General features: G+C 36.3%; 1 protein-coding gene across 2 annotated transcripts in view; it reads right to left on the bottom strand.

The window, feature by feature from the left end:
• The window catches only part of LOC127643299 (ras-specific guanine nucleotide-releasing factor 2-like), a 96213-nt gene that overhangs the window by 12065 nt on the left and 70437 nt on the right, over positions 1-13711 (bottom strand). For both annotated transcript variants that reach the window (XM_052125978.1, XM_052125979.1), the window contains 3 exons: positions 11352-11477; positions 7827-7916; positions 6917-7023 (listed from right to left, as the gene is read on the bottom strand). In XM_052125978.1, the coding sequence (XP_051981938.1) occupies positions 6917-7023; positions 7827-7916; positions 11352-11477 (323 nt within the window). The remainder of the gene's footprint in view (positions 1-6916; positions 7024-7826; positions 7917-11351; positions 11478-13711) is intronic.

Raw genomic sequence — 13711 nt, 5'->3', positions numbered from 1 at the left:
CAACAAACGCATACACTATCGATAAACAACCCTGGAGCTCAAGGTAGGTCTGTCTTGAAGTGTCTAAGTTATAACTGAAAATCAATTAGTCAATGGGAAAATGTTATGGGATTTTTACTTCTGGAACCAGACTGTTGCACTCTATTGAAAAGGGGGTCCCTAAAAATACTGAGGACATGCAACCTTTATATAAAGTCTGACATCAGCTCAAAATCTTTACCTAAAAGTAAAAAGGCATTTTTATTATTATGTTAATCAATTGTCAACTTGTTGTTTGTTTATGTTAGTTTGACAGATATCATGATATTATCCTTTATTCATATTGGCTCAATAATACACATTTTTTCATACTATAATTGGTTAAAACATTTTTAATTGATTTAACCATTTCATTTTGGCTAGTACTGTAAATGTGATGTACATTCTCCAACCTCATCAAATTTTTATGAAAATATTTTTTTTAATGAAATATTTGAAAAAAAAAAAAAATTATATTCTATGGGATACAGACATTTAAAAGAGGCTGGGGGAGTGGAGGTAGTTTTTTTTTTTTTTTTAATACAGTATTGAAAATGTGGTCCCAGCAAATACTGAGGACATGCTAATTTGTATATAAACTCGCAATCTTTATCTAAATATACAAAGGCAGCATTTTCTGAGAAGGTAGCTGATCTCGAGCAAAGCTCCTATCTTTTAAAAGTTTTTCACGATTTCTGCAAGTTATAACATTTAAAATGAAAGCAATATTTTAGAAATAGTAATAACATGGAAATGTACATTATGTAGGCCCTTATATGTTGGACATTAGTACTTAATTTTTAGAGGTGCCTTTAAATGCTTGTCCTTTTTAGGGTTAATGCAAAATGCACAGATTTTTGATGCACAATTTATTTTCTGATGCACATGTTCTGATGCTCAGACTTTTTAATGCATTTAGGCTTTTCCACTGCAAGGTATAACTCGACTCCACTCGACTCTGCTCACTTTTTTGGGGTTTTCCACCTTGGATAGCACCTGGTACTTTTTTTAGTACCACTTCAGTCCAGGTTTCAAGTGAGCTGAGCTGATACTAAAAGTGATGTCAAAATCCTGCAGATCACTGATTGGTCAGAGAGAATAGTCACTACCAGCATCACTGGATTTTCGATACGGGACATCAACCTGCTAGTTTTAAAGTTAGCTAAAGAGATAGCAGTATAATTTGTTCACGCAACTTTCGAATTGTAAAAAGAAATGGTTGTGCACAAAACCACGGCGTGGTTAATAAACGAGGTGCAGACATTTCTCTTGTTAGCGACGAACGAAAAAGTATTTCAGGAAGTATCTCAGCTGCTGGCCGCACACGGCTACCACCAGTGTAGGGAAAAGTTAAAAAAAATCCATCAAGGAAAATTGGAAGTGGTTCAACCAAATGGACACTATCTAGACTGGCAAGCAATGGGAGGGAGAGTGCCCTGGACTCAGCCACAACGTTGTTGGAGTTCACGATGGAGGATGGTATGATAACTTTATACTCTACTTGAAAGCTTCACTTTATTTAGGTGACCAGCTACTGGAAAGCTTGCTTCTAAAACAACCAGGCCAATTTAACAGTTACACTTGTGTAAAATCAACATGGAACAACTGCTTTATGCAACACAATGAGCTAGTAGCTAACAGCTAGTGGTCGTGTTATTGTTTATGGTCAGTAATGTTTGTGTCACATTTAAGATGATTTCACGGCAGTAGAGGTGGCGCAACTATGATGATCAGCCAATAATCCCACCCACGTTGAGGCGGCACTAAACTGCAGTGGAAAAGCAAGCTCAGAAAAGTAAAGTGAGTTGAGTCGAGTCGATCCAAACCATAACGTGTAGTGGAAAAGTGCCATTTGTATCTAACTCATATTCAGCTCTCTTCAACTCTAACTTTGGGCTTTGGCCCTCTTTGATTTTTCCTTGGCACTTTTTTCTCTGGCCTTTGCTCAGCCTTGACATTCTGCTCCATCTGCAGCTGTGTTATTTTGCGATTTCACTCCCCCAAAGTTGTCACAGTATCGTTCAAAGAGTCGGGCAGCTGATTTGTCAAGTCCTTTAAGGTGAATATTGTGAAGTCCCTCTTTTGTAATTGTTAATTTAGCCTTTGGACAGCGGCTTCAGAATTGTTATTCTGTTCAAGCAGCATGCCCACTTGCTCCTCCCAGTCAAGACGATCCTTTTCCCATTCAGCCACCAGCCGATCATCAGAGAAAGAGTCATTAATTGAGTTCATCATCGTATCTGATCTGTGCAATAACCGACAGTCATCCATCTGGATGTGCCCTAAGAAGCGAGTAATTTATAACCTTCAGCCACATGACATCACAAACACCCTCTATGATGCCACAGAATCTCAGTCCTCAAGGAGACACAGAGAGCAGGAGAATTCTGTTGCCATAGTGACCCATTCCATGCTATGAGGCAAACAGTGAGAAATATCTGATAGATTTGGCTATTTTAACAACGAAAAACATAGTGAAATGCTGTTGTATAGTTTTTTTGCAGTTCAAACAAATGGACAAATATAGAAGCCAAAAGTATTGCTTTAGAACGACGGATTGGGCTGTTTCTATTAAGTTATTACAGTGATAAGTGTGTGTGTGTGTGTGTGTGTGTGTGTGTGTGTGTGTGTGTGTGTGTGTATGTTTATAAAAGCTACATGTACTGTATATTACATTTCATTTCTCTCTGCCTTTTTCTCTTTGTGAATATTAGCAATTGAAAATGGCAATTACAACCCGCTCAATAAGTGCATGTAAACTCCATCTTTTATTTGTACAAATATGACATCAAAGCCAAATCTGACTAAATAAAATGTAACAGTCTGCTCTAATAATTTTAAACGTGATGCAGTTTGGGTTAGTTGACTCCCCATATACAATGAGGAAAACATGTTGAACCATGCCATTTTTGTTTTGTTTTTTACATAATACTATATAATTCAACAGAAAAGGCAGAAAGCTGAAACAGAATCATCCATAGCTTCATTTCAGTCTAAATATTATCATTACTGAGATATAGACATTGTGACAACTTCACCATGTGATAACTATCTCCGATCTCCCCTATACAGCCTTTTTTTTTTAATATTGTTTTATGTGACATTATCTCTTTGATATCAGCTTTCTTGCAGAACATTTAGAAACCACAAAATGATGACAAAACAATATCCACAAAATGATAAATCTACAGTTATACACTAAAACAGTGCCACATTTGTTGAAATTGAAGCATCAGTTGACCTCTATTATTAGTTGCCTTTTTCAACCCTCTCTTCCTTCGACAACTGGCATATGAAAACATTCCTCCTCTTGAATCAGCCTCATTCTCATCTTTCACCTGTGGGACTATAAAGGCCACTTCTACAAGCTCTCTCTGTGTAAGTTTACCAGCCGTCCTCAATCCAAATTGACAAAGGGATATAAAAGATCAGTGCAATTAGTTCACACTGTGCCTTTACTCTAACAAAGGTAAATTGAAAGAAAGATTTCAGGACCATTCAAAAGGCCATTATGAGAGACTATTACCACTATAGCACATAATTACGCTGTGTGTGGTGCAGCCCTGTTACTATGTGCACACAGTATATTCGTGTTTTAGCTTTGAACTGTTGTCAGTATTAATGTTACAATAGCCTGAGCTTAGACTAATGAAAGAGTGGGCATAGACTGAAGTTATGTCATATCTCTATGAGAAAATGGTCACTTTATATAAACAGAACAATGTGGTCAGCATCTCTGATTTTATAGAGCAGAGAGCAAACTAAGCACTTCTCAGATACCCCAAATCAATAAAGATACATATACAAAAAATACAACCAATTCAACTGCATTCATACCATTATCACGTATAGACCATTTTTAAGATTTACAATACACATTTCAGTTTGATGTACATTTTTCATTCAATTGAAATGAGTAATCTTTAAATTATGTATATACTATGAATTCACACACAAAAAAATGAAAAAATAATGAGGACTATAAATGTGAAGAAACTGAAAAACAAAATTATTTAAAAATAAATAATATATTTTTTTAAATATAAATTTACAAAATACAGTTTGGTAAATTGCAAAGCAACTAAATATGTTTCGGATCAACTCAACACATTTCCCTATATCTCACAAATGACCGCTCTCAGCTGCAATTGCAAGTTACAAGCATCTTATTCATGCACACACATAGCCCTGAGTGCTTGAAAGCAACTGTCAACAAGACAGCATATTGGTACTGAATTGAGTCGGTACATTCAATACTTTAGATGTGATGCATTCTCAGCATTTGCCAAAAAGGGCACAATAGCAAATATTACAGTAAACCATCTTCTTCTATGACAAGTTTTCTCTGTCAAATCAACTAATGTCAAGGTGAAGTAACATGCTGAGAGAGTCATGCTGACAAGTCAACGTGTTTATAGCTAGCCATCCAAATAACAACACATCAGGTTTAACAGCATATTTATTTACAGTATTTTTGAAGGTAACTCACCCCCTTGAATACTGAGGTTTGTTACCACCAGAGTAATGTAATATTAGTACTTGAAAAAAGTTTGATTCTGTCCTTGGTGTCAAGATGTGGTAATCAATCCAAATGTTAAGACAACAACAGGAAAAAAATCCCCATGTCATATCAAGTGAAGAACAGACCAGATGCGCACATACAAGCTACAATATTGTCAGTAGAACAGACCATGTAATACGAGTAATAGTATTGCCAGCTGATAAGAGTACGCTGAACCCACATTGGCAACCAAAAACAACAGTTATTGATGGTTCAGGGCAGTGGGAGTTGCCTGGCTTCAGTTGATTATGGTTTACTTTAACAGCCTCGGTTTCAAGAAATATGCTTGATCCTCTAATTGCTGTAGTAATTAAGGTGTGGTATTGTTTATGTAAGAGAAAGGGGTTCACTTGTGAAAATAGCATGGACATTTTACGCTTCCTCTTAAATGTGAGGCCAGGGGTTAGCCATGTGTATACAACAAAACTGTACCCAAACTGCTGGGAGGGAGAAAGAGAGGCAGATAAACTTGACTGACACTTCAGTTGCATTAATTCATACTTTTCTGAAATATTCCATGGTGTGCAGAGATGAAAATGCTGGTCTATGTGTAACAACATTTAATGTTTTCCTGGGCCCAGTGAAAAGTGGGGACCACTAATTCCTTCAACAACTCATGGAGAAAATCCCAGCAGTTGATCTACTAAACCAGAGATTCTCAACTGGTGGGTTTTGTCCCAAAATATGGTTCGCTGATCTGTTCTGATAAGGTCATGGACAGTAGGTAAAAACAATACTTAATGCAAATAATAAAAAAAAAAATATTAACCATAAATTATCATCCATAGTTAAACATTTTAATAAACTTAAATGTTTCATTGCAAGTACACATGTGTATAATGTTGTATAGTATGCAGTTTTGGCACTGTGTTGGGTCTCCACTGCATCCCATGTAAAATCTGGGTTCTGAAGCAAAACCAGTTGAGAACCACTGTACTAAACTCTTTAAAGCTGAAGTGTGCAATTTCAACACCACTAGCATCACCAAACAGAATTGCAAAAAAAAAAAAAAACAGCTTTTCAAACCCTCCACAAATCTGCTGTCGATCAAACAAACATATAGTCCCGCCCCACACTCACAGTATTGATTGAGTCAATGTTGTTGTGTCGGGCTGGATGGGTTGCTCAAAACAGCCAAATCCATATACAAATTTTTTACTTATAGTTGTCTCTGCATAATAGGCTGGGATAGGAGAAAGTATTTTAACATAGAAAAAGTTACACACTTCACTGTGTGTACGTAAACAGCTCAAATAATAGGCCTATATTTTGCATCACATACTCTACATTAAACTTCAAATTCACATGTAAAATGCTTTGATCTGCTAGGCAGCACCTTCAGGTTTTAGATAGCCCTATCAACCAAAAACCTTTTTTTCCTGTTGTTTTATGAGTTTAAATGAGTGTGAGTGCACATGAGCCAACAAAATTACACTTTTCAAAGGTATTTTCATACAGGTATTAAAAAAATGCCATGCCATATGTCATGCTGTGGGACAGTCTTAAAGGGTTAGTTCACCCAAAAATGAAAATTCTCTCATAATTAACTCACCCTCATGCCATCCCTGATGTGTATGACTTCCTTTCTCTCTTTTTAGAAGAATATCTCAGCTCTGTAGGTCCGTACAATCCAGTGATGGTTAAATCCAAATCTTCTGAAGTGATATGATAAGTGTGCATGAGAAAAAGATAAATATTTAAGTCCTTTTTCCTTCATTTTCACTTTCGCCTTCTTGTGTTTTTGGTGATTTACATTCTTCATGCATATCGCCCCCTACTGTGCAGGGAGGAGAATTTATGACAAAAAAATTACTTAAATATTGATCTTTTTTTCACCCACATCTATCATATCATGTCTGAATACATGGATTTAACCACCGGAGTCATATGTGGGTTTTGATCTTCAAAATTTTGGCACCCATTCACTTGCATTGTGAGGACCTCCAGATCTGAAATATTCATCAAAAATTCTTAATTTGTGTTCTGCAGAAGAAAGAAAGTCATACACATCTGGGATGCAAGGATTGTGACTACATTTACATTTTACATTTACATTTATACATTTGGCAGACGCTTTTATCCAAAGCGACTTACAGTGCAATTATTACTGGGACAATCCCCCCGGAGCAACCTGGAGTTAAGTGCCTTGCTCAAGGACACAATGGTGGTGGCTGTGGGGTTCGAACCAACGACCTTCTGATTAACAGCCCTGTGCTTTTGCCACTACGCCACCACCACTCCATATGACTAATTCATGAGAGAATTTACATTTTTAGGTGAACTATACAATTAAAGGATCATAAGCAGCTACAGAAGAACTGACATTGATGGACAGACCTGTGAGTGTTTGGAGACCCAGTGGCGCAAGACGTTCAGAACTCTGTTGGTTGCCGCCCTGCATATAATGAACTCTTTGTCACAAGTCCGCTCAGAATTGTTAAAAACTGGAAAGGAAAGCACAATGTAATAGGAATACAAACAGACCTGTAACAATCCTTGCTGTCATTTCTGTTATACCTAGACCTGTATTATCCTGACTGTCAAACTGTATAATCATTACGCATATGGATTACGTGTGATCAACATCTTATTTCCATTTCATTTTATTATTACATTTAAGTGTCTGGCATATGATTCCGTATCAAAGTGACTTACCAGAAAGTGCACTGTGTTTATATATTGTGTTTGTTATTCTTATTTAAGGAAGTAAAAGGATAAAAGCAATGTACAAAAATGTAATCTTAAATGCTATTAATGAAAGAGTACTCATACAATTGCAAACACAGCACCAAAATAGTTGCATTTTGTTGGTTTTGCATACCAAGATATTAAAATTAAACTAACCAAGTGGCAAAAAATCTATAAAAATACAATAGAACATAAAAGAAAGAATACAGTATAAATACAATTCTAATGATATTTAGAAGGATGAGAGAAGGTTAGTTTATGCAAGTAAAAGCATTGGGTTTTTTGGACTGTTTATTGTATTGAAATCTTGACAAATTGAGCCTAATTCAATGTGTAACTGGTAATCCTGCTACTCTGATTATGATCAAATATTTTCTACTTTGTTCCGTGAATGAGGGGTGAGAATGGAAAAGTTTATAGACTTGGATAAACTTGACAGAGATGCCTAAAGTCAGCTGCAACTGTTTGTGGACACTAGAAGTAGCTGGCCCACACCAATATGAAGCAAAGGGCCGAACACATGTTGTTTCTCTAGGGTTCTGCTCAGTGGTGCATTTACCTGGAGGGCTGCTGTGTCCAGCTGCTGCCGTGGCGATAGCAAATGCAGAGGCTGGAGAAACGGAACAACGCGAGTTCTCAGCTGACTGGACTAGAAAAGAAAACCAAGAAAATGGGTGATTGTTCCTTTAATGACTGGTTCAGATGAACACTATGCAGGTTCCAAAATTAACATTTTGCCACATATGCTAATTGCAAGTGATTTGAGAAAATGTACCAGTAATAAATATCTGCTACTGGCATTGAAACTTAGTTTGCTTTATTGTTATTAAAAATATTTACATTGATCCTTGACACTTAGTGACAAACATTGCAATTCATTGTGCAACTCTTGATATCATACAGTACAAGCTCATCTCCTTCTCTTGAAAAAACTGCACCAGGCACAAAAATGTGAAGAAAAATCATAATTTCATGCAGTTCCTTATTAAGCAGCCAATGGCGAGCAACTATTTTAATTACATGTCAAAGCCAATTTTTACTTGCATTAAAGGGGTCATATAATGGTACATGCACTTTTTCAAGTTGATTGTACTGAAATATGTGTTGGCTGTGCCTGTACACAACCATCCTATTATGATAAAAATCCATCCAGTGTTTTTGTTTTAATCTCCTTATATATTTTCCCCTGCCTCAAATCGAGCCGTTCGACCGTGTGCCGTCACACGGTCGGACGCCCCTCCCAGGATTGTTGATTGACAGCAGTGTTTCAACACAGACCCGCCCTCGCTCGTGAGCGAGCTGTCAATCATAGTCCGTCATCATTGTTGATACACTGGAGCAGAACGGCGCCTAAGCGATTGTGGTGTTCTGTTCTTCGGTGTAATAACGAACACAGCAGTCATTTTGATGTTCCTAAATCTGAACCGCTGAAGACGCAGTGGCTGAGTTTTGTTTACGATGGGAATATTCCCCACGAGCAACGTCAATGCGTTCATGTTTGCGCAAATCATTTTTCACCAGACTGCTTTATAAACGAGGGTCAGTATAAAGCTGGTTTTGCTAAGAAGATGTTGCTGAAAAAAGATTCGGTACCAACTATTTATATTCCCTCTGCACCTCCAGAAGAATAAGTGTAACGTTTTATTAACCTTTATATTAATCTTTGCAAATCGCTTGCACGCTTCACAATGAATGTGGCTAATGTTTCCACTCAGGGTACATTACGGCATGTTTTCCATAACGTTACGACGTTCTCAATATAATTCATAATCCCACGTTTATAATGAACAACGCATTATGGTTATTGTGTTATTAAAAACTGTGTACGCAGGTGTTACAGTTAACATGGCAACACTAAGTTACACCTGGTTTACTTGCATGTTACTGATTAAGAAGTAATGTCAAAAAAACAGTTATACGGAGAATAACTCCAGAACTTTATTAGTGTTTTCTTAAAATACTAATGAGAATTTTTAATAAAAGTATATTACAAAGTTTTCATTTAGACCCTAAAGATTCATATTAACTTGTACAAAAATGGCATTATATGACCACTTTAATAATTATTGCAAAACCAATCCTTGAGTTGTGTTGTATGAACTTTCTTCAAGATAAAATTCATTTGACAAAACTCCACCCTTTGGTAACCATATTTAGTAGCCATGTCTGTTATTGAGTGAACATATGAAACAGATTTTTGTGGAAATTTCAACTGAGTATAAAATTGCAATAAATGGATTGTTAAAATATTGAACATGCCAAAGACACCCAATACAAACAGTTTGGACGGAACAACATCTGTGCCAATCAGAGCCAATTATGTGCTAGTGGAGCCCCTGTTTCAACTCTCCCTTATATTTGGCTTTCATTTAATATTGTCCAAGCACAATATTTGACTGTTTCAGTTCCAATATAAATTGGATAGAATGAATGTGACTTTGGCCATTTAGTAACAGAAATATACTTTTTGAGGACTGTGCTGGCCGGTTTTGCTTAACCAGTTTGCGTGTGGAACAGGAATGTAGGAATGCAGTGTTGGATGTTGAACTGAGAAGAGCTCTTTCCTCAAACTCAAATTGGAACTACTCTGAAAGAAACATTAAAGTGTTTTACATTAACAGTTTTTGGGGCAATGTGTAATAAAATAAATAGTTATTTAGTTTTCACCTTGTAGTGAGTCTCCAACAGGTGAAAACAAAAGCACATGTCCCTTACATGGGCATGTATGAAATCAATGTCTTTCTTGTAAATGAAAATCATACTCCACTTTGAAAACTCAGACCGAGGTCAGAGTCAGACCAGGCCACATGACTATACAGTTGTTCTCAGAAGAGACCTGTACCACCAAGGGAGCCAAACCCACAAAGAAAAATACGTTTAACCTAAAAATGTGTAACCTAAAAAATGTGCTTCATGTGGTAACATTGAAATTAACTAGATTAACTAAAGACAAAAACATTATGAAATATTGGGCCATATTTTAAGAGTGCAGTGCATACTTTAAGCCATAAGTGCAAAGTCAATGGGCATGGCAATGACGTTTTGGTATTTTCGTGCAAGCATGTGCTAAGTCTTGGCACAAGTTGGGTTTGGCAAAAGTCTGCAAACATCCTAATGGGCTGGGTTCAGTTTAATTGAATTCTGAGGTTCTTCTCAGATTATTATATAGTCCATTCTCTGTCAAGCACCAGCGATTGAAAAAACAAAAAGAGCACATTCATAAAAAGTTGGTAGTGTAAATAGACTGTGTGCAGTACATTATAAATATTTATATGACAGTGACACGCTCCTTTTACATGAATAGAAAATGTGATTCTTGTCTGGATTTGAATCTACATTGAATTACATTATAGAGAATGTAATATTATTAATCATTTTCATCTACTGACACACAAATCATGGCTAGTATTAATATTGATTCTATCGGCTCGCACTTCACTTTTACAGGTTGATTTCTAAATTCAAATTAATTGTAAATAATAATAATACTAATAAACAAAAAATAAAGCATGACATATAGATAGATTCATGAAACGGCTACAACAGTGATTGTCAGGGACATCAATTGATGTTCCACTATATTTTCAGAGTTTGTACATTAATTTGATTACCACCTGCGGGTGTAATCTCCAAACTGCAAATGTAGGAGATGCATTTTGACTTTGCATAGAAAATAGACCTGCTTTTACTTTTGAAACGTCTTAGAGCAATTACTTTTTTCTTAGGAAAACATCAAAATGAGCTTTACACCACTCCATTTACATACAATACTGCCAAAGCTTGCAGGAATACACCCACAGATGGCGCAAACACTCCTACCCACACCCACTTGCGCTTTGTGCTAGTACAGAAATTATGCTTTGAATTAGCGATCTCACGGAAATGTGATAAGACGTAGCGCATGGTCACTGCGTGTAGCGCTGCACTTTACGCTACCATGAAAATAGAGCCCATCATGACTTAATCGACTTAAATGTATACACCAACAAAAGGAATTTTTGAAGGGTTGATCAAATAGAAAAAAATCTTTGAGGTAAACATTGCACATTATCACTTTTTACAGTGAACATGCACACACGCTTACCTCCTGTCTGTCTGTAGCGGAGGTGGCGTGGAGTGGAGGGGGAGCGGCAGGGAGAGATATCTCCTGGTTCACTGCCCTGAGGCGACTCTGGGATAAACTTGTCCAGAGACACAGACTCCAACACAGCTGAGGGGAGAGTTAGACCAGTCATTGGTGGCCGGGGTGTTGCGATGCGATTGCTAAGGTCTTCTGAGTGGTTGTTGTTAGAGTGCTACTACAGTATGTGGTTGCTAAGGTGTTCTGAATGGTTGCTATGTACTGCAGTTACTTACTGGATAGGTAAAAAGCACCCAGCCCTAAGTCTTTATGATATTCTTGCCCCTAGATATTACTCAGCTCCCTCATTCATTGTAATATTTATTTTATTAAAAAAAGTCCAAACATTTATAAAAAAGTAATAGCACACCCCACCTCAACAATTTTATGTATCATTCATGCAGAAACGGTGCGGGACGAGTTGTATTCAAAAGTTTAATACTAGTAATATTGCACTTGCCTTGGCAAGGAGGAACAATAATTACAAATTCAGTAATATGGAAAGTTTTAAGAGCAAGATAAACAAGGCAAATCTGTAACAGAAATGATTTTGTGTGAAAGTACGTTTTTTTTCCTGTGGGCAATGAAATAATCTTTTTCTTGTGATCAGAATATTTTCCGGTTATTTACGAAAGATGAGACACATTTCATGGGTTGTGATATGGAGGCAGACCAGCCGAGAGCCTCTGTGATGGTGTAATGTAGCCCCTCTTACGCTGTTGTAAAAGCTCATTATTACTGCTAATGGGTTACAATAAGACCGACCTCAGAATGTGGCTGATTTTATAGGAGAACGGGGAAAAACAATACAAGCCCATTATTGTAATGTTGAGCACAAATCAAATCAAAGCGGCATCTGTAACTGCTGTGATAGGCTTTGTGTTTTTCAATGTGTTGATGAGAGACATATTAGCAGAGTGAACGTCTTTCTCTCTTCAAGCTAAAATAAACACAAGGAGGAAACTATCAGTAGTTTTCTCAGAACTCATTTGAAAGGAAAAGTTTGGCCACATTTGATGATGTGAAAGCGCCAATGAGACTTCAAAGCTATAGCGAGAAGCAAAATTTTAAATAACATATTAGGCAACGCTTTTCAAAAAAATCTATTTGTTAACATTAGAAAATACATTAGGCACCATGAACTAACAATTAACAATATTTTAACAGCATTTGTTAATCTTTAATGTTAATAATAATTTCATGTTAATTATAAAGCATTAAATAATGTTAATGTATATAACTTTTGATGTTAAAAATGTATGCTGAAATTAACATAAATCAAGGTGAATACAGTAACTGCTGTAAAAGTATAATTTGTTAGTGCAGATCATTGTTAGTTAATTTTACCTAAATTAGTTAACTAATTGTGTCTTATTGTCTGTTCCTTCCTCACATAAAGCAATCTTTACATTTTTGGAATATATTCCATGAGTTGTATGGACTATTTTATGGTGCTTTTTTGACATTGTTGGAGCTTGATGGCTTCTGGTCAGTACCCTTTTTGGTAAAATTATTTTAGGGATAGGAAATTAGACAGTAATAAATGACTAATAATTGCATGATGGGTTTTTGCCAAATAGCTTAACAAGTCTATGATATGCATTAAGGAGGCACACAGTGTTAGCACATTAGCACTTTATTTCTGGGTTTTATAAGACATGCTGGTCAGTCATATAGCCTATGAAAGAAATAACACATTTGTTTGGGCGTTAAAGGAATGTTCCAGATTCAATACAAAATAAGCTCTATCGACAGCATCTGCGGCCAGATTTCCACAGAAAGTAATTTTTACTCCGATTCAGATTGTAAAAACTTCCAGATTCAGATTGCTTAAAATGAACTTCTGGTATTCAAACTCAAGACATCAAGATGCATCAAGTCAGGGTTAACGTTAAAGCACCATCTTGTTCAACAAGTCAGAATATGCGGAAATGCAAATGAGATTTGAAAGCTTTGGTGGAGAGCAAGATATTCCATTAATAATTAGTCCACAAGTCATATCGACTACTTTTAAGCCTCTTTTATGGCTTCTTTATGAACTTTTTGGAACTTGAAATTCCCTGGTCACTGTATGGAAAAAAACAAATTGTACAATCTTCAAGTTTCTCCTTGTGTGTTCTACGGAAGAAAGAAATTCATATGGATTTAAATTTACTTAAAGGAATAATCCACGCAAAAATGAAAATTCTCTCATTTACTCAAATGAAGATGTTTAGAAGAATTTCTCAGCTCTTTTGTTCGATACAATTCAAGTGAATGGGTGCCAACATTTTAAAGCTCTAAAAATCACATAAGTCAGCAGAAAGGTAATCCACAAGACTCTA

This window comes from Xyrauchen texanus, chromosome 4 (assembly GCF_025860055.1).
Source record: "Xyrauchen texanus isolate HMW12.3.18 chromosome 4, RBS_HiC_50CHRs, whole genome shotgun sequence".
Lineage (NCBI taxonomy): Eukaryota > Metazoa > Chordata > Actinopteri > Cypriniformes > Catostomidae > Xyrauchen > Xyrauchen texanus.
This window is presented reverse-complemented; position numbering and strand designations above follow the sequence as displayed.